The sequence below is a fragment of the Lygodium microphyllum genome, chromosome 8 (assembly GCF_053477565.2).
Source record: "Lygodium microphyllum isolate KBCC chromosome 8, Lygodium_microphyllum_v1.1.10, whole genome shotgun sequence".
Taxonomy (NCBI): Eukaryota; Viridiplantae; Streptophyta; class Polypodiopsida; order Schizaeales; family Lygodiaceae; genus Lygodium; species Lygodium microphyllum.
This window is the reverse complement of record NC_141142.1, coordinates 13,539,927-13,567,044: the sequence shown is the minus strand read 5'-3', so window position 1 is coordinate 13,567,044 and position 27,118 is coordinate 13,539,927. Positions and strand designations below refer to the sequence as shown.

The 27,118-nt window shown below is 45.9% G+C and overlaps 1 protein-coding gene across 2 annotated transcripts in view; it reads left to right on the top strand.

The window, feature by feature from the left end:
- The first annotated feature begins 2,679 nt into the window (after positions 1–2,679).
- LOC148031985 (ATP citrate lyase (ACL) family protein) overlaps positions 2,680–27,118 on the top strand; it is a 65,198-nt gene continuing 40,759 nt past the window's right edge. The window contains exons 1-9 of one of the 2 annotated variants that reach the window (XM_087682594.1): positions 2,680–2,834; positions 2,954–3,082; positions 3,715–3,825; positions 4,403–4,514; positions 19,567–19,631; positions 19,873–19,950; positions 20,243–20,317; positions 20,430–20,582; positions 20,672–20,806. In XM_087682594.1, coding sequence (XP_087538720.1) covers positions 2,972–3,082; positions 3,715–3,825; positions 4,403–4,514; positions 19,567–19,631; positions 19,873–19,950; positions 20,243–20,317; positions 20,430–20,582; positions 20,672–20,806 — 840 coding nt within the window. In that variant the 5' untranslated portion in view covers positions 2,680–2,834; positions 2,954–2,971. The other variant, XM_087682593.1, reaches the window with a different exon arrangement.

Below are 27,118 nucleotides of genomic sequence, written 5' to 3'. Positions count from 1 at the left end.
GCTATTAGTTTGCTGCCATCTTGTGTTTCTATGCAGCTGATCCATTCCCTTTTGCCTTTCTTCTTTAGAGCATCAAAGTAGAAGCTTGTAGGAGCATCTCCCTTAGCCTCCCATTTTGCCTTCACTTGGATTTTTGCTGCCTGAACTTTATAGGCAAGTCGAAGTCAAGAGGTGCAATCCATGGCAGCTATTCTCTTATGAGCTAGAGATCTGCCATATTTTTTAGAGACAACAATGACATGGCTGTTGCTTGCCATCCATGCCTCTTTAGGAGTTGGGCATGCCTTTCTTGCATCATTCCACACTTGCTTGATCTTCGTGACAAAGGAAGAATCTTCTAGGAATGATGCATTGAAACAAAAAATTGGTGGTCCTTCTCTTATGCCACCCCTAGTCACACGGTGGAAGGTCACCTGAATCGAACTATGATCCGATGCAGAAACCTCAGGAAGCAAACTTGCAATTTGGAGTGACCCACCATGCAGGATCATTGAAGTGTGCTCTGTCTAGGCATGCTACCCTCCAGTAGTTCCCCTTCTGTTGATTGTGCCAAGTGTAAACAACTTATGTCTTTTGAAATGTGGGTGCCACATCACGAGGCCGTGTCCTGCCCAGCTCTATTTCTCTGTTGTCAATGCAGAGCCACTCCCATGGGAACGATCTCCTTCTCCCATTGTTACATTCCAGTCCCCCATCATAAGTGTGGGATCACCATTCAGTTTACCAACTAGCATAGTCCATTGCTTGCTTATTATTGCTAAGATGTTAGAGGAATATACAAAAATAACAAACACCTTTTCCTTAAAGACATTAATCTTTATAGCTAAAAAGGAACCTTCCTCTTCTGCCCATGCAAAATTAGGGACCAAATACTCTTTCACCAACATCATGGACCCTCCTCTGCCTCTGGTGTAGCCTTTTGTAATAGTTAAGTACCCAGGGGCTATTAAGCTGTTTACTTCATCTTCACCTACCTTTATTTCTTGTAGCGTCAATATATCTGGCTTACGCCTCCTTATGAGGCCATACATAATTTCTTTTCTATGATCCGAGCACAACCCTTGGACATTTCAAGCTATGGCAGTTATCTTATTGGACAGTCCTATCATGTTAACTATACGGGGCCTCCATAAATTGTACCTCCTCCCCTAGAGCAGCATAATAGTTACGATCCACGAGAGGCATTCTTGCCAATCTCTTAATGGAAACTTTGCCTTGCTTGGAAGTCTTGGTTCTATCTCACTTTGCTGTAGGGTGAACACTCTCCTTCCCGTTGTCCTTCGTGACTTGGATGGCACCATTGGTCTTCTTGTTAGGCTTTGACTACAACTTGGCAGTTTGCGGGGCCTCCCTATCCTTGCTCTCTCCTTTGGAGCCACTAGGGCCTGCCTTATCAACCTACATTGCAAGAGGTCCAGGTGTGCTTGCTTTGGTCATAGTCTCTGCAGGAGTTGTTGATGGAGCTTCATTATTGACCTCTGCATTCTTTTCGGGACAGTCCTTGGTATAGTGACCACATTGTCTACAGATGTAGCACGAGTGTGGGAAGTTGCCAAAGCGAACTTGGATGACAACCTCGAAACCTTGGTGATCAGTAAGCTTCGGATACTCTGGCGGCTCCTTCCTTTTGTCCCAAAGGACACAAACCTTTTGTTCGGGCTTGAGAGCACCGTAAGCTGATGAATTGGAAGGAACATATAGTACTCAGCCAAGAGCTCCAGCAATGGTTGCAACTTCCTCATCCAACCAAATAGGTAGGTTAGCAAGAGTGACCCACACAAGGCACTCATATTGTAGGACTGTCTTTGAGGAAAAGGGAGGTGTCCAAGGCATTGCAAGCACAAGATTACCTTTGTAACCAATTGCATAGCCTAAGACCCAATCTTTCTCTGTTGTTGCAGAGTTGAGTAGAGCCATGAAAAAGCCTCTTCCCACAAACCTGAATTGAAGCATGAACTCCCTTGATATGTGGTAGTGAACCATCAGTTGAACTCTTCTTTAGAAGGTGGCTTGCCCATAAAATAGAAAAACACCTCAGCAGAAGCATAATTTGCATATCTCTGTCGGCTACGCTATAGTGACCAGGCCACATATGCTTTGAAGCACGATTTGCCTGCCTCAACAGCTTTTGCTCTCCTTTTGTGATTGATAACTGTTTGCTCCTGCCTAACCATGCGCTCCAGCTCTGCCATTTCTGTGCCACCCTGCCTAGTCACAAGAACATAATCTATCTCAGTGGTTCCTTCATTCAGGCATGCTTGCTTTCTCCCACGCTGATTCTCATCCCCATTGATGTCTCCAAGACGTTTGCCTGCCCCTGCGCACTGCATACATACAAAGGGAAGAGGAGACCTTACATGCTAGGCCAGAGGAATCTTTGCTACAAAGACGTAAGTGGCAATGATCTTTGCCGTTTGTGCTCTGCATTTGTTTAATCAGATCCCCACTATTGACGCACACCTTGATCGTTTTTCTTAGGGAATCGGTTTGATCACGCACTAGTTACTGAAAGGCCTGGATTGACTAGTTACCAAACTCTAGTGAAATATTTCAAGAATAAACACTGGGAAAATTGACAATTCCATTAAGAAAACCTAACTCACGTGTCTCCCAGCTCGCAGATCCATTTTGCTACTCTCACGACACAAGTATACTTACTAAGGGTCACGGCCCTCGTAAGTTGATTTTTTGGGCGACTCTGGAGAAGTTAACGCTGCGCCCGGGTCAAAAAAAAAAAGGGAGGAGGGCAAAGCTGACCTTTCCGGGCACTCCTCCCTCCGCCTTCGAGAGATTGGAGGGGAAAAAGGCCATCTGTGATTTTCATCGATCAAGATGTATCTCTTCTCGGATGCCCTGTTTATATTTTTATGATTTGCTAGCAATTTACCTCTCACTTTGTTTCCCGGACGGGACGTTGATTTTTCTCTTTCTCCCCTCCATTTTTTACGTGCAGAGCTTGGCTGTCCCAAGCATGGCTTTTGCAGTAGCTCGTAGATCAGCGTCTGTGGTTCGATCTTCTGTCCTATCTAGCCAGCGACCGTGGCAGCATCAAGTGCGCCACCTCAACATTCACGAATATCAGGTTAATCTCTCGACAGCTGATTTGACTCATGGAAACTGGTTTATGGAATTAAACACGTTCCCTGGAATTGATCATGAAATGATACACTTCTAAGTTTTGACATTTCACGTAGAAAGACGGTGCTCAATACCAGAGCCCGCTTCCGCTTCAAATTAAAGTGCTTCATCACGTGCATTGTTTGAACATTGCATCATTCCTGACTTCTGGATTGCCGAAAGGATTGATGGCAAATATTTAAACTGTCATTGAAAACAATAATTGAGATCAACTGTCTTTGAGAATCTCACCATCTCTGGTCAAGGCCGCCGAAAAGATTTCCTTAGGAAACGTACTGAGCAGGGGCAGGCTTAAAGCAACATTAAGACGTTGTCATCTATGGCCAGGTTGCGTATGGATGCATTGAACGAGTAATTTTTCAATAGCAGATGTGTCCCGTATCACTTTGCTACAGCATCATTGTCATATACTCCTATATTGCACATGGTTACCCGCACAAACTTTTGGCTCACATGCTACTAGATAGCTAAAAGCTTACAACTTGAATTTGAAGTACCTTGTTGCATAAAAGAGGAGATAAGTTTTGAAGTACCTTGTTGTATAAAAGAGGAGATAAGTTTTGCTCTTCTTTGCAGGGTGCAAAGTTGATGGGTCAATATGGGATAAATGTGCCTAAAGGTACAGCTGTTTCTTCAGTTGCTGAAATTGACTCAGTAGTCAAGGAGCTATTTCCTACTGATCAAGAGGTAACCCAGTTATTATTAGGATCCTAAGTGCTTGTTCAGTTTTGTCTGAAGGAATGTGTACTTGATGCGCAAAATTTGTTGTTCGAGATAAGAAGTTGTGTATGAAATTTCAATATGGCAGGACTGAACTTATGTTTGATGTGAAAAAGCAAAAGTCTATTAAAACTGAATGCTGACTTTATGTTGCTAGTGGACTTTGTGGCTTTCAAGTATGTTTGATGCCAGCCTTGGAATTGCTATTGAGACTGTGATTGTCCAAGTTTTGTCACTTTATAGTTGCTTCACAAGTTGTTGGTGGATGCACCTCTGTTCAGTGGGATAGTTGTGTTCTTACTATATTTCAGATTAGTATTTACAATTTACAAAATCACGCGATGGATTGAAACCACAAGCCCACCTTGGTGTTGGTTTGATGCCAGCCTGTTATCATCAGGCAGCAGGAGATGGTGCTTTTGTCTTTCAATTCTTGGTTTTGCAAATTATGTATGATATTTCATGGCGGTATTTGGGGGATTAACTGGTTTTCCTCTCCCATTATGCTTAAGTCCTTGGTCTTGTTTCCTCTTCTCTTATTCAGCTTGTGGTGAAAAGTCAAGTTTTAGCGGGTGGTCGAGGGTTAGGAACATTCAAAAATGGATTTAAGGGCGGTGTGCACATTGTGAAGAAAGAAGAAGTAAAGGCAGTTGCAGGTTCATCTCGTAACTTCCTTTTTCAGTTCTTAAAGTGACTTGAGTCTTTTTACATGCTAGACATTGAATATACTATTAAGGTTTTTCTCGACAATGCTAGAATTTCCTTTTTAAAGCAGAAGCTTAGAGTGTTTACCCGTGAAAAATGCATGTTTTACACACAAGGATGGTTATTGTTGTCTACACGAGGTGGTAGCGTATCTAAGTCCAGGATTGATTGGCTTTGCCAAGTTGAAGCTGCTGCTTATGTGGACTTCTGTTAGAAGTCTTGCTACAGATGTGCCCATCTTTGTAACTTATTGTACTCCTGGATTTTGAAGGTTAACTATGTTCACAACAGTTTTAGTGTCCATCTGTATGTTAAGCAGGGAACTTCTGATTTTTGAAAGTAGGGACATGTGGCAATGGTAAACAGGAAATGGAGAAGAGATTGATACAACTGATATTATAGCCAGGATAGCACTGGCTAACAAGCGTTAGCAGTGGGTCAGATGGCAGGACGGGAAGGTGCAGGTTACCCCAGGGACCGGTCCACATTTAGCTAGTACAGCAGCTGTGGCCTATGAGTAGAGATTATTCTGTAATACTTGCTTCATATTAGATAAGACAGCAGTTCTGGGCATATGAGTGCAGCCCATTTCTCTGAATAGAGATATACTTGCTTCATTCTCTGTTCTTCAGCATCTTTACCAACAGTGATCAGGATTGCAACTTGCAGTGTCTACAATTGAAAGATAGCTGTTCAGATCAGATTTGAAGCAGATCTGGAGCCCTTAGCACAGAGCAGCGATGATGTATTTGAGTTCTTGGGGTGTGTGCCTTGCTATTGTATGAAGCTTTTTGAAGGGCAATTTTATTTCCTTTCTTTATTACTGATTTATGTGTTAAAGGTAGTTCAAACAGTAATGCTTATGTTAGTAGAGCTACGGTTCCTTGTGAGGCAGAGGATGAATCAGATTGGTATTTTGAATTGTATTCATTCAATATGCTGATGTTGTGGCACCGACCAGGCTTGATGGAATGGCCTTTGCAATGTTGTAGCAGTAACATTAAGGGTGGTGGTCAACCAGAAGAGCCATGCCAAAGGAGTTTCTTGTGACTAATCAGCAGATCCCTTTGCATAAGATCAATTGCAACTATTATCTTGATGACTTCCTTAGACAACCTTTTAATTATCTAGATTGTATACATTTGTGATTTGTGTAAGTTTTCCTTTAGAGTTTCTTCTATTTACTTTGTCACCTAGCTCTAGTCCTCCTTAAGTGCCTCGTGCAATGTGATATGCCTTATTAGTAGCATATTTGCTTATTTTGTGACTAAATATCTCAAGGAAATTAAAGTAACAAATTCTTAAGAGTTATACATCCATAGATACTTGAAAGAGTTGGAGAATAATTGAGGGTTGAAGATCAGCTATCCCTTCACTCGAGGCTTGCTATAGAGCATGTGTCAAATGATCACATCCATACTACATAGGCACATAAAAGAGTGGCAACCCCTCTTGAAGGTATGTATTTTTGCTCAACCTAAGTCTATTTACCCTTAAGCTTTGTCACAGTCAAAGTCTGATAGGGAAAAAATATTAATCACTTTGACATATTATGCAAAGATGTTCAAAGGCACACATGCTTGCATGCATACAATTATTATGCAACAAGCCAACTAATTTTCTATAAATTGGAGATAGAAGAGAGGTTTTAAAGAGGCTATAACTTGCCAAAGAACAAGAACAATGAGAAGTAGGCTCGAGTAAAGGAAAGGAACTCGTAGTGGGTCCACTTGTTGCCTATGTTTTGTTGCTTGAACTTGTTGCCCTCATTCAAGACCAAGTAACAATTGTAAATTTGGAAAAGCTAGAGAAGAAAATATTTGAAGAGGTGGAAAAGATTAACAGAGCTAGAATTTGAGATGAGGATCTACCCCCTGTTAGAGATCACAGCCAGGCAGGAGGCTGGTGCAGTCGGATAGTGTGCAGTCGGACTGCACAGTCGGACTGCCACGTGGCAGTCCGACCCATCGCAGGCAGTCGGCTGCAAGCCGACAGGGTATTTCTGGCGCCCTATTTTCTGGCAGATTCTGGCTATAAATAGACATTCCCAGCAGTCTCCTACACTTCTCTGCTCGCAGATTATAGACCGGTGACACGCGCAGATTCCGTCTCTGTTCGCAGATTTCAGACAGGAGACAGTGCAGACTGCAGCGGACTTCGAGGTGAACAGCAGGTTGTATCGTCGAGGTGGAGACACGCAGTCCAGCGCACTGCCCCCGTGTATATATCTATCTTTGTATTCAGCACACTTTATACAGCAGATCTTCATCTTCCACTGTCTCTTTCTCTCTCTTCTCTCTCTGCGTTCTCTCTCTCTCAGTCCTACGCTTCCGCACCGCTGCACTCTAACATGGTATCAGAGCAGTGTTAGAGGGCTGATTGAGCGTAGAATCAACCTGAAGAGGAGTTTCCATCGCGACACAAATTTGCGTTTTTTGCGTTTAAGGGCAGACAGGAGGGCTGCGCCTTGGAACAAGGCTGAAACGAGTGTGGGCGCGCAGGAAAGGAGTCCAGGTGGTGGATTTGCTGCTGTTTACTGCTGTTTGACGCAGAGGAAGTTTGAGTTTTCAGCCTACAAGTGCAGGTTTTGCTTTTTCATCGCCTCCGGCGGGTGAAGAAGGTTCAGGACGCGGAAGAGCCTTAGCAGGCTGAGTTTTCCCAGTCAGAGGGGGCTGCTTTTGCGTTTGTGAAGGCATTACAGGTGAAGATGTCTACAGAGATTGACTTGGAGTTCCAGTCGATTATGGACGAGAAGGTGCCTGTCTTACCGGCTCTTCCTGCAGATCAGAAGCTCGACGGCGACAACTACCGCATCTGGCGCGTCATGATGTTGGCCAACCTTGAGTCCTATGATTTGGCGGAGCTGGTCCAGGAGGAGATCGACCGGCCCTCGGTAAGAGATGAGTCCAAACTCTCTTCCGATGCTCGTGCGGAGTTGGCCAAGGCTCAGTCTCATTGGGACAAACTGAATGCCAGGATTCGTTCCTTCCTCTTTCTATCATGTACTACAGCCGTGATCGCTCATATCGAGCACTTGACGGTGGCTCGGGAGATATGGCTGGAGCTTGATCAAATGTACAATCGGATGACCCTTATGAAGTGGGTTTCTTTGGAGGTACAGATGCGGACCTTGTCCGTAAACAAGTCTTCTTCGCTGCGGGAGCATATTAACAAGCTAAGGCAGCTTCAGATGCAGGTTCAGAATGCGGGGAAGCCGATTTCCTCCGAAGACATGGCGATCACACTTTTGTCCCAGTTGCCGCCACGATTCGGTACATTTTACTCTGCCCTTATTGCTTCGGGGCGAGAGTCTACTCTTCGGTGGGAAGAGTTGGTTCCTATGGTCTTGGACCAAGAGGAACAATAAGGGATAGAATGCTTCCAAGTCGGAGGCGCTGACAGGTCAAGCCTCTCAGAAGAAGGGGAAGGACCAAAAGAAGAAGAAGGGGGATAACAAGTCCAAGAAGGACAAGGACAAAGACTCCACATGCCATATTTGTGGAAAGACTGGCCATTGGAAGAAGGATTGCCCTGACAAAGACAAGAAGGACACCAATAAGAAGGACACCTAGGATTCTGGAGTGGTGGCTGCACCCTCATTAGCTGCATTTCTTCATCTAGCTGTCATTGAGGACGCTTCACCGAATGCTTCTGATGCTGCGATGACGGCTCCCCAGGCTCGAGAGTGGATCGTTGATAGTGGTGCCTCACGGCACATGACTCCTTCATCAGATGGTGTTGCCCAATTGCGACCCTCGCGTGGGCAAATTCTCATTGGAGACAGCTCTTCAGTATCTATTGCAGGTCGGGGTAAGATGCAGCTTATTCCCGATGGACGAGGTGGTACCCATACCTCAGAGGTTTTGCATGTACCAGACTTAGGGTACCATCTCCTTTCAGTTCATAAGATTTGCTCCCTTGGCCTTTTGGTGGAGTTTGATAGTACTACGGTGCGAGTCCTTGATCGTGGATTGAGGAAGGTTCTCTCATCCGGATATGCGGAGAACGGCATTTATAAACTGAAGTCTTCCACCGCCCTCTCTACTCTTCTTCTTACCTCTTAGTCACAGTCAGAGTTATGGCATGCTCGGTTTGGTCACCTGAACTATGATTATCTTCGGAGGGCGTCACGTGGACAGCTTGTTCGAGGGTTGCCGGATATAGTGGTGAGTCAGCAGGCATGTGTCTCCTGCATTAGGGGGAAGTAGCATAGGGATGCCATGCCATTCCCCACACAGCTTCGCGGCGGTCTACTTCACCGATGGAGCTTGTATATACGGATCTATGTGGCCCTATGAGGAATGAGTCCTTGCGTGGGAGCTCGTACTTCATGCTGATCGTGGATGACTACAGCAGGATGACATGGGCCTATTTTTTGGCATTAAAGTCAGAAGCTTTCTCACACTTCAAGGATTGGCTTCTATTTGAGGAGAACCGATCGGGCCGGAAGTTGAAGACCTTGCGATCCGACAAGGGCGGTGAATTTGTTTCTAATGAGTTTGCTCGGTTTTGTGTAGATAAAGGAATTCACCAGGAGTTTGCCAATACCAATACTCCTCAAGAAAATGGCGTTCTTGAATGGAAAAACCGCACTGTGATTGAGATGGTGCGCACCATGATGGAGCACCGCCAAACCCCTCAGGTTCTGTGGGCCGAGGCTGTGGCTACTGCAGTCCACATCCTTAATCGATCCCCTACTTCGGCCGTGGAAGGGATGACCCCGTTTGAGGCTTATTTTGGGACGAAGCCAGATGTTTCTTACTTCAGGGTATTTGGGTGTGATGTCTATGTTCACATTCCCAAGGCTCACCGTGATAAATTTGAAGCAGCTTCCCGAAGACAGGTATTTGTTGGCTACAGCTCCCAGTCCCAAGGCTATCGATTGTATGATCCCGTCAAGCGGGATGTGTACACTATCCGCGATGTGCGGTTTGTGGAGGTTCCGGCTATCTCAACGGGTGAGGAGCATCCCGTTCTTGGAGATCCAGGGGAGAGTTGGGCTCCTTCTATAGTTCCACTGGAGCCCGTGCCTTTTGATTATGATTCTGTTTCTGACACAGAGTCTACTGTTCCACCGGTCCCCTTAGAGGAGTTACCACCGGTGGATATTCCAGAGTCCTCTGCTGATGGAGAGAGACGAGGGGAGGTTCGGCCTCCTCCTCGCTGGGCCCGTGACACACTCCGTGATTCAGGGATCGAGGGGGTTCCTGAGGAGTGGGGACCGCAGGATGGTCCGCGGCGGTCACGGTGGCACCGGGCACATTCTACGGAGCTTGTTTGCTCTAACTATTGTTTGATGACCCGTGTTATGCAGGATCGAGAGCCCACCTCCGTGAAGGAGGCTTTACAGTCCGCACCATGGAAGAAAGCTATGGAAGCCGAGTTGGAGGCTATTGAGAGGAATGGCACTTGGTCACTTGTGCCCCGCCCCCCGAATAAGAAGGTGATTGGCGTCAAGTGGGTCTTCAAGACCAAATACCTTAGCGACGGTTCTTTGGATAAGCACAAGGCTTGCCTTGTTGCTAAAGGTTTTGCACAGCGCCCAGGGATTGCTGATACTTTTGCTCCCACAGCTCGTTTGGCGACCATTAGAGCTGTTCTTGCTTTGGCTGGCCATAGGAGATGGCCTGTTTACCAGTTGGATGTGAAGTCGGCCTTCCTCAATGGTGATTTAAAGGAGGAGATCTATGTTGAGCAGCCTCCTGGTTTTGGATCTTCAGATGGGAAACTCTACAGGTTGAAGAAGGCCTTGTATAGCCTCAAGCAGGCTCCGCGTGCATGGAACGAGAAGATTGATTCGTTCCTCCAGTCTCAGTTGGGATATCGGCGTTCCAAGGCCGATCCGCAGCTTTATGTTCACACTTCCGAGGATGGTTGTGTGCTTTTTGTCTTATATGTTGATGATTTGATTGTCACAGGTGATGATGCACAGCAGGTCCAAGAGACGAAGTCAGCTTTACATCGGACGTTCGAGATGACGGACTTGGGTCTACTCCATTTCTTTTTGGGCCATGAGATTTATTAGTCTCAGAGGGGGATCTTCATCTCTCAATAGAGATATGTACAGGAGCTCTTGGTGTCTTTTGAGATGGAGGATTGTCTGGCCCTTTCTACTCCTATGGATCCGAACTGGAAGGCCACTTTCCATTCAGCTTCTCCTTTGGCGGATGCTTTCCGCTATCGTCAGTTGATTGGGTCCTTGATTTGGCTTCTCAACACTAGGGTTGATCTATGTTTTGCTGTTGGGCTCTTGGCAGGGTTCATGAGTGAACCTAAGACGGTGCATTGGCAGGCTGCTCAGAGAATACTTCGGTATTTGAGGGGGACGTCTGATTTAGGGATTCATTACCCCGCAGGGACAGATGGTTCAGCTCTTGTACTTGCAGGTTGGAGCGACTCGGATTGGGCCGGTGATGTGGACCACAGGCAGTCTACTACAGGTTATTGTTTTACCTTGGGTGCAGGTGTTATCTCATGGAGTAGCAAGAAGCAGCCCATGGTAGCCCTTTCGTCTACTGAGGCAGAGTATCGGGCCGCGTCTTCCACCACATGTGAGGCTGTGTGGCTTCGGAGATTATTGGAGGAGCTTGGGTGCCCCCAGACTCGTCCTACTTTGCTGCAATGTGACAATGAGAGTTGCATTGCCGGGGTCCAGTCGCCATATCTTCCCCCGAAGGCCAACCACCTGAATCCTCCTCCACAAAAGGGTGGCAATCCCTTCATCGTGCTGCCCTCTGTCAAGGGCCAGACGTCCCCCCTCCTGAACGGCGAAAAAAGTCCCCTGCAGGGCATTACTCACTCTACCTGCCACTTAAAGGGGGATGCTTGCTGGTGAAAACCTAGTTGCCCATACTTCCCCGGGCTCTATCAGCTCTTGTATCAAGGGAGCAAGCCACTCAGGAGATATTGCTGCATCTATCTCCCTTCTCCTCAACTCCACTCCTCTCTGGCAGCTTGATACTCGTTGCAACATCTCGTCCGCCATCTTGTACACCTCCTGCCATGTCCTGATGGTACGAGTTGGGCTAGCCTCCCACCCAGCCCAGTGAATGTGGGGGCGCTCACCTATATGTGCCCCTTTCTGATCTTTGACTTGGGGGTTTCAGATCACTGGTTGACGGTTTGTCTCCTCTTTGCAGCCTGGGGGACTCTGGATTAGGGCCTTACGGAGGCCTTGCTACACGCGGAGTAAGCTGCGAAGGAAAGGTGATTTGGGTTGACGTGAAGATCCATCTTAAGGACGGCTCTACTCACCGCCAAGCCTCGGTCTACAGTCTTGGAGGCCCTCTTGCAATAAGACCTTCCAAGTCTGCCCGCCCGGTGTGAGACCGCGGACAACTAGCTTGCCCAAGAGGGCCATACTCTGATACTCTGGGTCTATGATTCCAAGCCCTCCCTCTGACCTATGTTGTATGATGGTCGCCCACGCCACCTTGGACCTGGAGTCCTTGGAACCATCAGACCCTGACCAAAGGAAATTCCGCACTAGGCGGCGAAGCTGCACTACACACAATGAGGAGAAACACCAACACGAGGCGATGTACCAGGCCGTCTCTAGGAGGACATGGTTAACCACCAAGGCTCGTCCGGCTAGTGAGAGATGGATCCTGCTCCAGTAGGTCAGTTTCCTTCGAATAGAATCAAGGACAGGAAGAAACTGCTGGCAAGGAGTGATGTCGAGTCCCACTTGGAACCCTAGGTACTAGACAGTCTGCCCTCTGCTCACTCATCTAAAACCTAGGTGGACTTCACACTCCGTGCTAGAGTCCAGGTTTGTGAGGAAACCAACTAACTTTCACCGGTTGATCTTCGCTTCCATTGCAGAGCAAAATACGTCAAGGGCCAGCCTCACTCTCTCCAACATCAACTCATCGTCCTCTATGTAGAGGGTTGTGTCATCTGCGTACTCTGAGTCTAACAACTCAGTTTCCTCTTTTACTGGAAGTCGGAGGCTGCATAATCCGCTCACACGTGACCTAAGAAAGTGAGACATCGCCTCTGCGAAGAGTAGAAATAGGTATAGGGCCAGGGGGCAACCTTGTCGAACCGATCTCTCCAGCCGAAACTCCTCCCCTTGCCTTCCACCTATGAGAACCTTGTTGGTGGCCGATCTGTACAGGGCGGAGACCCCACTAATCCAAGCTTGGGGAAATCCCTGTCAGAAGTGGAGCAGCGGTGGAAGCATAAACATGTGCTGAAATAAACTGCTGAAACACAAGACAAAAAGAGAAAAGAAAAGAACACGATACAGATGAGAACTCAGATGTATGCACGGGAAATGGAATCCATATATCTGAACACGAGACAGTCGCATACAACAGTGAGTCACTGGCTGCGTGGGCACTGGCACTGGCTCCTCTCTCCACAGAGTCTGCAGATGGTGAAGATGAAGTGACTGACTGAGGAGGAGCCACTGAGTATAAATAGGCTGAAAAAGTGGGGAGCAATAATGCTGGTCGGACAGCATTTAATGCTGGCCGACTGGTGCATAAAATGCCCCAATGGCATAAAATGCCACACTAGAAAAATACCTAAAATACCTAATAAAAATGCCCAGCCCAGATCAAGCTCAGACTCACACATGAGCTGACAAATACTCTGCTAACACCCTCTCTCAGATCATGAGTGATCTGATACAATACAATAGTACAAGGAAAAGGGATCAGAAACTATACAACATAGAACCACCAAGTAGAACCATGGATACCCAAGCAGTGGGTGATCAAGCCACCACCAAGGTGCCTCGGAGAGAACCTGATGTCGATGTCGATCGTACCAAACACCTGAAAATAGAGAAGATCATAGAATGTCTCTGTGTCCATCACCAATGTCTCGCAGTAGCATACAAGACCAGCCTGTCAAAAATGCCTCTGAACATAGGTGACCATGGAGTCGCCGCCTTTGGCCAGACCGCCAAAGTGTCCCCTCATGTGATCTCCAGACGAATGTCTCCCGCTCTCTGTCAAATAATCAGCTCAGCATGAACCTGGATGTCAATCCCAGCTCCAGGATTTGATTCCGCTAGACTGAAGTCGATGCGTCAGGAACGTCCCTCTCTGGAACCTGTGCACCTGTATAAAAGTATAGATGAGGCGCGGCCACCCCATCTGAACACCCGCTCACACTCCCTCTCTAGCACAAGAGAGTCGTGAGGGATGACCTCATCACCACCACTAGAAAGCAGCCGAGGAAGGGGCCACCAAGCCCTTCCCGCGATCCAAAGAAGAGGATCCCTTTTGCGCCTTGGACTTCACCTTGGTCGGAGGATCGGAGTCGGAGTCTGATGAAGGAGAGGACTCATCGGTAGAGTTAGCATCCCGCTTCGTCTTCTGCTCCTTCCTGGAAGTCGCTAACTTCTTGCAGTCCTTCCGCAAATGTCCCTTCTTGCCACAGTGGTAACACTGGGCCTTCGACTTCTTCCCGTCACCCCTCTCTGAAGCTACATAAGCCTCACCTCCATAATGTGCCGGAAGCCGCCCTTGTAATCTCAAGGATGCCTCATGCTCAAGAAGCATCGAGGTCATATGTAACTTATCATCAGTGGAAGTGCACGGAGGAGCCATATGGAGAGGATAAGAAGAGAAGTAGAGAAGAGATGGAATTTAGAGAGGAAACACAGCCAAAACACAAGCACAGACTACAGAAAATGAGAGTTCACATGCAATAGAACCCAAAATCTGATCAATAGAAGACAAAATCTGCTGCAGAAAGTCAAAAAATCAGTCAAAAACTGCCAAAAACAGCAAAAACGGCCTGAAGTAACAGTCACCCAGCCACGAGAGATGCTGAATCAGCAAAACGCAGGCTGTAAACTGGAGAAAAACAGGTAGAAAACTGTCGCCAGCAGCTGCAGATGAAAAACGCAGGCAGCAGAGGGTGCGTAGGCAGCAGAGGGTGCAGAGGCAGCAGGTGATGGCAAAACTGCAAAAAACGCAGGCTGAAAACAGCCCCAAAACAGGTCGCCTGGCTGCGACAGCAGTCGTCTGATCAGCAGGGGTACAAAACAGTCCTGAAATCAGCAAGAAAACACAGCAAAAACACAAATCCTGAAAACTGATACCATGTCAGAAGTGGAGCAGCGGTGGAAGCATAAACATGTGCTGAAATAAACTGCTGAAACACAAGACAAAAAGAGAAAAGAAAAGAACACGATACAGATGAGAACTCAGATGTATGCACGGGAAATGGAATCCATATATCTGAATACGAGACAGTCGCATACAACAGTGAGTCACTGGCTGCGTGGGCACTGGCACTGGCTCCTCTCTCCACAGAGTCTGCAGATGGTGAAGATGAAGTGACTGACTGAGGAGGAGCCACTGAGTATAAATAGGCTGAAAAAGTGGGGAGCAATAATGCTGGTCGGACAGCATTTAATGCTGGCCGACTGGTGCATAAAATGCCCCAATGGCATAAAATGCCACACCAGAAAAATACCTAAAATACCTAATAAAAATGCCCAGCCCAAATCAAGCTCAGACTCACACATGAGGTGACAAATACTCTGCTAACAATCCCAACCTCACCATGGTGCCCTCTAGGAAATCCCAGTCCACCTTGTCATAAGCTTTCTTGAAATCCAAGAGTAGTATGAGCAGTCTCTGCCCACTATGCTGAGCCCACTCTGTCGCCTCAAAGAAGGTAAATACATTTTCTAGGATGCTCTTATCCTGGACAAAGGCTGTTTGAGTGTCATGGATGATATCTAGAAGCACGGGGCATAGTCGCCTACCAATCATCTTTGCGAGTGCCTTATAGGCCACGGACATTAAGGTGATCGGTCTCCATTGGGAAAGCTCCATCCGGTCTCCCCCTTTGGGGAGAAGACTGATGAGGCCTGTCGAGAGACTCCTTGGCATCTATCCTGAGATGAAAATCTCCTACAAGGCCATTAGTAGGGGGTCCTTCACCACTTCCCAATAGGTAGTGAAGAAGGCCTTAGAGAGGCCATCCTTCCTCAGGCATTTTTACCCATCCTGTGTATGGAGAGCCTCCTCTAGTTCCTTCTTTGTGAAGGGGGACTAGGAGGGAGCGTCCCATCTCCTTTGTGACGAGGGACGGGATGTGATCCCATACCTGCTGTCTACATATTTGTTCTCTAGGTGAAGCTATCTCCTGTTGGAAAAGGCGCGTATGGTAGTTGGTGGCAATCTCCATCACCTCGTCTAGGCTAGAATGGGTCCTTCCATATTGATCTCGGAGGTTGCGTATTTGCTCTCTTGTGGTGTGAGGTTGGTGCACCTGGAAGAACTCTTTGCACATCGTGTCCCCCTTCCGCACCTACAAGGTTGTTGAGGTTCGGAAAGAGAACTCCGAGCGCTTGTCCTCTAGGCCAGCAATGACTGCTCGCGCATGCATCTCCTGTGTGCGGAGGGTGGGGTCCTCTGGTGCCTCCTGCAATAATCTCTGCGTGGCTGCAAGGTCCCGCTGGAGTGCTCTCTCTCTCCTACCAGCTTTGTTGCCTGGCCTGTATAGCTGTCTCTTGGCAGATTCTACTCGACTCTGCTAGGACCTCTATAACCTCCTCTGCTATCCGGTCCTTCCTGCCCTACTCTTTGGTCCAAATATGCTCTATCTGTCTTGTCACCTCCTCCCGCCTATAGATCGAGTCAGGGATCCGACAGGATCGTGTCTAGGGTGGATACTGGGGGGTCAAGTGTCAGGAGAACCGAGCAGTGATTGGACAACGTGGTGCCTGCCAACTGCTCAATCTAGCCTTCACGAGAGCCTCCCCACTCTCCCACATAAAAGTTGTCCAACCGCTCCAACAGAGCTCCACCTAGCCGCCTGTATCCCCAAGAGAAGTCCAACAATCTCTTCCTCTTGTGGAAGGCAGGGTCTCTCCAGGCATGGCGTGCTCCGACTGCTAGCAAAAAGACCTCCCATGCCTCCTGCTCCTCCCTAGCCATGCCCTGATAGTTACTGCCTTTGCCCTGCTGGTCCTCCAGAGCCTCCAGATTGTTAAAGTCTCCTCCAACAATCCAGGAATCTACCTCTGGGAGTCCATCCATGATCTCCACTAAGAACCTGCTGCGTGCCCTAACCTCCATAGGGGCATAGACATTGAAGACTCCAAGGTAGAAGTCACCAATATCCAATCTGACCCATAGAACCCTCCTTGCCACTGTCGTCCTGTGTTCTTGTACACAGGTGGTGAGACTTGGGCCAATAGAGGTGCATACGCCTCCACTCTTGCCGTGGGCACCTATGGCGTACTCCCAGTAAGTGTGCGAGCTGCCCGGCAGCATCTCTGATACCCGCTGGGCTTGGGTGGGGGTGAGCTTGTGCTCCTGAGAAGCAAGATGTCGATCTGTCCGGCTAGGGCAGGCTGCAGCTCCTGTAGGACAATCAACTTTTTGGAACCACTGCCCCATTGTAGTGGAGGCTATTCACATTCCAAGATGCTAGGTGTAAATTGATGGGGAAACCTGTGACTGACCGAACAGGCATTTGTTCGGTGTGGAGGTTGCTGATAAGGAGGAGAAACTGTGAGGCGTGCAAGTACGCTTTGCCGCCGGTTTGGATGGCGAACTCCAGTCCCCCATGGAGGCCCTCGGCTGGACCATAGGGGTGATAGATGCTCTAGGTGGTACTATCAATGCATCTATCAGCCATGTTGAGAGTTGTGACTCGGTACACTGGTAGAAACGGGTTGCTTGTGCCAGGGGCCACTCAATCACGTCCCTTGGAGCTCTCCACTGTGGAGGGGCTCGAAAGATAATGCTCAAGTGTGGGACCTCGGCAACAGCCCACCTCATGCACCCAGGCCATTGCTGTGCAAATAATACTAATCCTTCATCTCCCATCCACTGGGAGATGTGATCCGCCACCTAACTCTTCACCTCCTCCTCTATCTGTGTAGTCATCCACACCCTTGAGTGAGAGGACTAAAGAAAAAAGGCGTAGTTTGGTCCATCTGGTGGTGCTATTAGATGGACCTCGCCCCTCCTTGACTTACGAACCATGAAGATCCCCACCTCTAGAAGTAGTGGGAACTCTCCGCGCTCCGCAACTCTCAGGTAGGACCATGGGCCATTGCGGAAGAACTGTAGCAATAGTTGTGCCTGTCTCGGGAAAGTGTGACGGGCGGCAGGGGCGGATGAGCTCGTGGCTATACGGGAGGGGGAGGACTGCTGGTGTGAGGAGGAAGTAGGTGTGTGTGGCTCATCACCTCTTGTGGGAGGGTGGGGGGTGGGACTGGGGGGACCACCTGAACCGGGTGTGGATCAGGGGGGGTGCTCGGTATGGAAAGTGGTGGGGGCGAAGAGGATCGAGGGATAGTGGGATGGACAGGGATGCATGGCGGGTGTATGGGAGGACTGGTGGCCCTTGAAAGGGGGGACTGTGGGCCAGGGTCAATGGGGCTGGGGGGGCATGAGATGTAGAAGTGGGTGGGTGTGGGGGTTGTGGGAACTCAGGGGAGGCAGTTTGTGGCGCGGGTGGTGGATGTGGGGGGCTCAGTCTTGCCGGGTGGGATAGGTAGGGGGGGTTGTGGAGGGCTCTGCTGAGGGGGGGGGGGGGTACTCGCCCACGTGCTCCCTGCGTCGCTCCCCCCTGCCGTCTCTCTGTGTCGTCTCTGTACTCATGTGAGACCGTCCGTATCCACCTGTGGGCCTGTTGGCAGAGCCACCCTAGCACCGAAGCGCGTACACTTTGCTGCCTAGTGCCCCAAGTCATGGCAGCGTAGGCACTACCCTAGCTGCCCAATCACAATGACCTGCTGCCTAAAGGAGTGTCCGTCTGTCTCAATCTCTAGGAACTGTGGGATATTCTTAACCTCTTTCACTGCCACTCGTACCTTGGGGACTCCTGCGGCAGTCATCGCGTCCGCGGAGGATGCGGGAAGGACCGTGCCGAAGAGTTGTCCAAAGTCTTCCACCAACTGGGGATACTCTATCGCTAGGCCGGGAAAGAGAAGGGTGACCGGGTGCTGAAGAAACCTGTTGTGGAGTGCAAATGCCTCCATAGTGAAGCCACTGTACCAAGGGACCATGTAGATGACCCCCTTCATGGACGCATAGGGTGAGCTGGCAAGTAACTCCCGAGCTGCGTTGCCGAGCTTAGCCAAACCATGAAGATCCCTTGGCCCATTAGAACTGCCTCTACGATCTGCGCAATGCCGATGCGCAGCATGGAGTGAAGCCAGTCCCGAAGTTGGGCCCTAGCTGGGGAATGTCCTACTACCTAACCATAAATCGCTGTTTCCTTTAGCTCCAGCTCTATAGCTTGGATGGCTAGGAGCTGCTCCTCAGAGAGCACGATGTGCAAGGTGTTTGACTGGGGGGCACTCACTAGTGCGCGTTCCTTTTGAAAAGCTACTAGTCACGTTGCGGTGCTGCTTGAGGGGGAAAGTTGCTGCGGATGGAGGGAGCAACTGGAGGGTGGGGGGGGGGGGGGGGGGGAGGTTGCTGTTTTGGCGGTGCGGGAGGTGTTGGATGCCGTGGATATCGGGTTACGCTGGCAGCGGATGGGGGAGGTGTGTCCCAGGACGAGACGGGTGGGGCGGAGGAGCACGCTGGCGGACAAGCAGGCGGCTGCAGGGCGGGAGGGGGGGGGGAGGGTTGGCGAGAGGGGAGGGGAGGACTGGCGAACGGGGGTGGGAGAACGGGAGGGGGGAGAGACTGTCGAAAGGGGGGGGGGGGGAGGGTTGTCGAAAGGGGGGGGCGGGGGAGGGTTGTCGAAAGGGAGGGAGGATGCTTGGCGCAGGGTTGGGGGGGGGGGAGTTTGCACAGGTAGGGGGTAGGGGAGGACTGGCGCGGTGGCAGTTCGACCGGGGACGGAGGGCAGCAATGGCGCAATGGCGGAGTCTTCTACTCATTGGTTGAGTTTCCTACTGGATATTGTGTCTTGATCGACATGGATACCGCTGAAAATGTTCAGTTGCACCATTTCCTAAGACTAAAGTTCTTAGCTGATTTCTGGGATGTTATCTTTTGTGAACTTTTAGACTTCTCAACAATGTTTGAAGTCTATTCTGAGCAGCTGTTTATGATTCTTGATCAGACAAGATGCTTGGACAAATTCTTGTAACAAAGCAGACTGGACCAGAAGGCAAGCCTGTCAATCAGGTCAGAAGTTGATCATATTCTTTCTCCAGAAAGTTTTATTTATCGGTAGAATCACTGCTGGCATTTTCTGTTTTAAAAATCCTCATTGAAAAGGATGTGTGGGTAAGACAGTGATTGCCAGTACTGAGCAGTCTCATGTATTGAATGCTTGATTCACCATGAGACCTTTCATGGTTGCCAAGGAATGATATGCTCGAAGGGAGGATGTGGAGCCTCTTTAACATTTTCTTTTGGGTGGCAGGTCTATTTATGTGAAAGGCTTTCCCTTGTCAACGAGATGTATTTTGCCATTGCTCTTGATCGTGCCAGTGCTGGACCTGTAAGAGTACTGTACATTGAGCTTGCTGTAACCATGCATGGTTAACTTGTCTGTTCTGGTTCATTACAATCTACATTGTGATAGTTTACTGTATTTTCTGAGTGTCTAACATGGTTGAATTTTTCAAGCTTTCTTAATGTATGGAAAAGGGTGATACATACTTATCCAGCCATATTTGTCACTTTCTGAAGTGCTGTCAGTATACATGGGATATGTTTCTGAAAACCTTTTGATTGTAGGTCTGTTAGTGCAGCTTATTTATGTTTCGGGGTGATGTGTTTGGTTTCTTCAGGTTATTGTTGGTTGTAGTAAAGGTGGGACCAGCATTGAGGATCTTGCAGAGGAATATCCTGACATGATCATAAAGGTCTGCTCTCATTAACATCAACAAACAAGCATTGTGTGTGAAGGTTGGCTCTTGGATGTAATATTCTAGCTGGTTATGCTAATTTAGATCATGCTTGGTGGGAGGGGATTAGGTTCCTGTGGATGTATTTACGGGTATAACAGACAAAGAAGCATCAAAAGTGGTAGATGGCCTAAATTTAAAGGCTTCGGAAAGAAGTGCAGCTATTGAGCAAATCAAGAACCTGTACAAATTGTTTGTCGAGAAGGACTGCACACTTGTGGAAGTGAGTAGAATGAGATTAGCTAGCTTAATAGCATTGCCTGTTAGTTTGGCTGAAAAAATTGAGATCTCTTTTTCTGTTGTAATCTGCAGATCAATCCTCTTGCTGAGACTTCAGATAAGAGGATGGTAGCTGCTGATGCAAAACTGAATTTTGATGACAATGCAGCTTTCCGTCAGAGAGATATATTTGCCCTGCGTGATAAATCACAAGAAGATCCACGGGAGGTAAGTAGGTGTTACATACGCGCTATATAGTTGCTCTTTAATTAGCTTTTTTGCAAAGACAAAGTACTATGGAAGTCCTATTGCCATTGCTTTTTGGACACATGTTTCTTTCTCATTCTTGGGGCAATTGGCAGTCAGTTTTATGTGTCCACCTGCCTTTCTACTTTTGCTTCCAATACATCCAATGCATGACTGTATGTAATTTGGTTAGGTTGTCCTTGATAATAATTGACAAGTATTACAAACACACACACACACACACACACACACACACACACACACACACAGACAGATTGCTGCAATGGATTTCCCACAAATTGGAAGCCAAGTTTATTTAGTGGAAATTGCAGGGTTGGCTTTTCCATGTGCGCGTCAAAGTGACACAATTCATCATGCTATCCGTGCTTCCTTATTTTTTACCGCTTTTGCCTTGGGTTGCCTCTATCTTGAAGGATATTATGTCACGTGCTTGCCTAACAATTTCTTGGCAGCACGTTTTAGTGGTTCATCAAGGAACTATCCTAGATAGTTTCGCCCTGCACTCGCGAGAATGCACGAGATCTATCGTCTAGGTTTCCTAGAGTCCACCCTGTAACGGAAGGTATCGGCCGTCCCCACAAGGATCGACTTGCAAGCTCGAGATTCTAATTTGACAACTGAGGTTGCGATACGTTAGCTAGTTCCATCGGAGGTGTTCCACAAGGGCTTCTCGTCTGACTGGAGCGATCGTAGTTACCCTTGGTTCATGGAGTGTAATGCTTTTTTCCAGTAATTGGTTAGGATTTAGGGAACCTTAATGGAGTTCTGGCATAGCCATCGCACATTTTCCCTAAGATAATTTTTTATCAGGGTTTTAAGACCTGACCCTAGGTAAGTCAATGCTCGGCTTTGTCTAATTTTTCCTAATTAACGTTTCGTTCAATCTCTTGACAGAAGCTCCTAGCTTACCGAGACCACCCATCTGTAGGACGGATTCGTCAGGGATCTCACCCACCCACTTATCACAAATGGTTTTCTTTAGTATTTTAATTACCTATCACATTAAGTTATGGCATATAAAAGCAGTTTCGTCAATTAACCCATTATCACAGGTTCATTCACATAATTTTACGTCACAACACAAAGACATAGAAAATAGTCTTTTGGTAAAACATATTTATTTATTATTTTGCAAAGTTATTTACAATGATTTTTCCCTTTTGCCACGGAGAAGATAAACCTCCGTTCACCGGAAAATCCCTTTTGTCTGCGCAGAAGAAAAGAAACCCTTCAAGATTTCCGTTCCTTTACTAGTATCGGGGACTCTAAGATCTTATCCTAATTTGTGTGAGGGTCAGGTAGTTCTTAGGAGCGATTGAGAGGTTTATGGCTAAAGCCCCCTTGGCACTCCCGCCTCCTCTTGTCTAACGGATTTCTCACCAAGCGACCTTTCGTCATTAGGGCCGGTCCAAAGCTCCTTGCGGCGGTATCAAACAATTCCCTTGGAGCAAGGTTCCGTGTCTAGCTGTGGGGGAGGCATAGCGCGATCTTTCCTCTTATTATCTTGGTTATATATTTACAATTAGATCTTACTATAAGCACAATCAATCTTTCCTGTGCAACCATCAATGCTTGCATGCACAAATAAAAAAAACACAAGTGTTTTTAGCATAGGAAGCAGTCCCACCCAAATCTAGGGTTTCTCTTTTTAAAGTTCTACCTTATTCTTAGGGTTTCACTTCCTACTTGCAACTCTTTTTCGAGATCCGCAAGTTATTTCATGAATCTGATTAATTATAAAAAGTCTATTTTATCCTTATGAAAAATTTGGTATTTCCACCCTAAAAGATAATATGGTGATTTATGTCTATGGCAGGCAATTCATGCGTTGCCTTGCTCTAACCTGCGCTTAGCAGGATTTCAAATGCTTTTCTAAGTTTGTTTAGACTTTAGAATTTGTATCGACAAATTTTTATCAATGTCCAACAAGTTCTACAGGCTTTCAATATTTATTTAATTTCTTGATACTGATAGTTTCAGGGTTGTCGAGTATTTTATAGTTGTTTTCGCTTCAACATTCTCGATATTTTAGGTTAGGTTATCTTGTTGATTCATACGTGGATCAACTCATGATATTGACGTTCTCGCTAATATAATAATTAATATTAACATTACGTATGTTTTTAGCAAGAAAATAATTTTCATTTTATTTTACTCATATTCTATGGTTTAATGGACGATATCTGATCATTTATCAAACTTTCAACATTATCTAGAAAGATCAATTTTCTTTTAGCTGTCTTAAGTGCTATGTTGATTGTTTTTCTGAAATTTTTATTCGAGGCAATGCAAAAATTATAAGTGTAATTTTTCTTTCATCTTTCAGACATCGAATATTTTCACGCACCTAATTTATGTGCGTCTAGTGTATATTTTCTTATACAAATTTCTGTTGATTTAATACATTGATTATTTCGTGATATTATCTAAATGATTTTTCATAAATTATTATAAAAGTCATATGCGTCCATTTATCATTAGTAAAATGAAATAGAGATAGTTACTTTCAAGGAAAAATTATAAAATATTCCCTTTCCTAATAACGTCTACCGATTTTTTGTCATTATGATTACATGCGTCTTTAACTAAATAACAATAAATATTGTAAAATAAACCATAATTAAAATATTTTCTTAATGACAGACATATAATCCTTTTCCAAGTGAAAGAGTCTTTTCATTGAATATTTAATTATTATATTACTTGGGTTATTTTCATACGCGATAGTTCATATGCATTTTCATTAGAATGCATTTATAATCATTAAAAGCCAATTAAAGCGATAAGCTTATAAATTATTAAATTTTTCTAAACTGACGAGATGTTACCTCTCTCAGTTTGCTATGACAAGGGTTTCACCAATTTCTACCGTGTCATTTTTTCCATTGGTCGCATTCCTTGCTTCCTTTGCTTCAAATGTGCTTTTTGAATTTTTGCGACCTTGCGGAGCCATCGGATGTTAGGTGAAATTGACGTGGTAGTTCAGGAAGAGTTGAAGGTCATCCAAAAAAATTTCGCTAACGTTTTGTCCAATGATTTGGTCGTATGGGACAAAGGCGTAATAGGGGTAGAGAAAATGAAAATGAGGTAGAAGAGGGGGGGGGGGTATTTTTCTTTTTTAAGGCTCAAAGCTTCGATGGATAAGAGAAATAGAGAAAAATTTCCATCATCAGTATGCAATCGACTGATTCATTTGGCTACTTGTCAAGAGCCAATTGAGCTTTATTAAATATTCATTTTGATTGCTTACCTATTGAATGGTGGCATGGAGATGATTTTTTAATCCTTTCTCTCCCTCCAAGCGTAAAAAATGGTCATGTATTCTGGCCTATTTTTTCAAAAACGTCTTTTTTTCCCTTCAAAACAACTTCTTTTGGTGGTTTTTGGCCTAGTTACTTCATGAATTATCAAGTATATAAAGTCGTGTCATACTTTTTGATACTTAACTTACTCAATATTATGCTCGTTCTTACGCGTTCTTCATCTACTGATTGAGGCTTTTGCGAATTGTCTTGCGGTTACGAAATCAATGCGATTCTTGACGCATTAAATGGAATCAGTAATGTCAAATCAAATATAATGTGGAAAAAATTATATGATCAAGTTGTCGTAATATTATTTACGAGGCGTCTTTGCTTTTTGTTGGCTGGGAACATTGAGGCGTCTTCTCATGTTGGATTGTGGAATTGATTTAATGCGAGACTCGATATCAAGAAAATTATGTGTGATCACTTATGTGACAGCTCAACAAGTAATTTTTAAAACGCCTCAAGTCCGAATTTGTTTCTTGATATGAAGCGCTGTGGTGGAAATATTACATATTACTAGACTCTTTCATTTTATGTTATGGACAAAGGACTCTTTGCATGCTGGCATGTTGGTGTCTCTTGGAGCTATGTTTGCCCTCCCTAAACGTATGGGTAATGAGGCTAGTATGAATGTGGAAAATAACATGGTTACTCTTTCTTGGTCTCTCTTTTACATCATGTGTATTGATCGGCACCCTTAGGATTTTATTACTCGTTTCTTTTTGGAAGACTGAGGTGTAGTGCATAGTAATACAAGCATTCAGGGCTCTTGGTGGCATGTTCTTAATGCTGATATCCCTTTCTCATCATCTTAATGTTGATGTTCCTTTCTCTTTCTTGGTGACTTAGTTGGTATGCTCATGGAAGTTGATTCTTCAAAAAGTGCAATGGCATCCTGTGGAGGATCGCTTGGTCACTAGTGACTAATTCTTTTTAGATGGAATTGTTGGCTATATCAAAGCTACTCTCGTACAATGGAAAACAAGAGGATCATCCTAAATTTGATTGTATGGTGTGCATGGGCTGATCTTCTATTCTTGATGCCACTTTGGTGAGTCACAATGGATTGATGTCTTTTAGTATTGCTAGAAGGCTTTTTTGGATCCCTCAAGGATATTGAGATTTGTGGGACCAGTTTTTGATGGTATTGCAGCCTAGGGAGCCCTTTCCTGCCCTTGATTTCGATCGTCCATAATAGGTTTATGATTTTGGCAAGATGGCTTGATCTTGAAAAGGCTGCGGCTAACCAAGTGTATCACCTTATGATTAAGGACCACCATTGGGTGGTCACTAAGGCGAGTACACTTTGGGGCTTGCATAAATCTCACGTTTGGCGGAAAATGATTGTTATGGAGGGTTGGCTCAAGAAGACTCCATATAAATGTAAAGTCTTCCTTTGGCATGTGATGGTTGTTGGGCTTCCTCTTGCCTCAACTCTTTTAAAACATTGAATCTCAAATGGCATTTGTTTTTTTGTCTCACTAGTGAGGATCCTCTTGCCATTAATTTCTTTCATGTCCTTTGGCTTGGAAAATTTGGACCCTTTTGTTTGATATTTGGAGGGTTGTGGTTGGCACATCGCTATGCCCTTTTGATTGGGTTTTTGTCGGGCTCAAAGACCCCACTTTGGCACAACCACATATGAAGGTTTCTTTTTTGGGGGAGGGGGCATGCCCTTCAATTTTGGGGCTGTTGGCACAATTGGATAACTCGGAATGCTTTTGTTTTTGATTTCGCTTTTGGTGCTTAAAGATATCTTGCCCAACTAAAGGGTCTCCTACATTGGTAGCTAGATCTTATTCAACACTTTGATCTTCTTTCCAAGGACTTGGCTCCTTGGCATACGACAATTTTTGTTGCTTCGTAAAAGGGAAAGGGAAAGAGAAAGTGGGGGTTCAGTAGTTTTCTTTTTTGTGATCCATCATGAGAATTGCTTTATGGAATGTTAAAGGTATTTCTTCGGGCAGCAAGAAGTATTGGTTGTGGAAAGTTGTGCTAGTCGGCAATTGGGATGTTTTTTGTGTTGTGGAGCATAAACAACATGCTTTGGTAGGATCATCTTATGTATAGAAGGATTATTCTGTCTTTTTTAGTGGTGGGGTTCCACATAACATAAATCTGGAGTAATGTTGGTTGTTAGATCTTCATTGCAACCATATTTGATTTCTCAAGACTATTGAGGCAGATTTATGATTTTGGAAATCCTATATGAGGGAGAGGTTTTATGGCTAGTGGGTGTGTATGCTCCTTTTGCTGCTGGTGAATGTCGTCAGCTTTGGGATGACTTACATTGCCTTGCCATGGCTCGTCAAGGTTTTGTAGTGGGTGATTTTAATGCCTGTATATCTCTGGATCAAATGATGTTACAACACTCGGTTATGGATGGTCTTGAGCGACTGGCTTAGGATGCTCTAGCAGTTGTGTCTTTGAAATAGGACATGTGGTCTTGGATGCATCCCTCTTAGTTAGGATATACTTATCGTTCTCTTCAACATCCAAACACATTGTCCAGACTGGATAGGATCTATATTTGTCAAAGTGATTCTTTTCTCCGTGCAGTCATTGATATGTGGGTAGAGCGACAACATGTCTTGTGTGATCACTATCCTTTGATCTTGGAAGTGACACACTGACTTGTTCATGCCTATAAGGCTCTCCTGGCTCGTTTGTCTCTTTGTTTCAATCAATCTTCTCTCTTGCAAAATCAGTTTTTGGAATGTATTTAGTAAATAATTGATTCCTTTTGTTCTAGGGTCCTATCAAAAGGGATGGAAGCATGAGCTGTTTTTCGGGATAATGCGCATTAGTTAGGATATACTTATCGTTCTCTTCAGTATCCAAACACATGGGCCAGACTGGATAGGATCTATATTTGTCAAAGTGATTCTTTTCTCCGTGTAGTCATTGATATGTGGGTAGAGCGACAACATGTCTTGTGTGATCACTATCCTTTGATCTTGGAAAT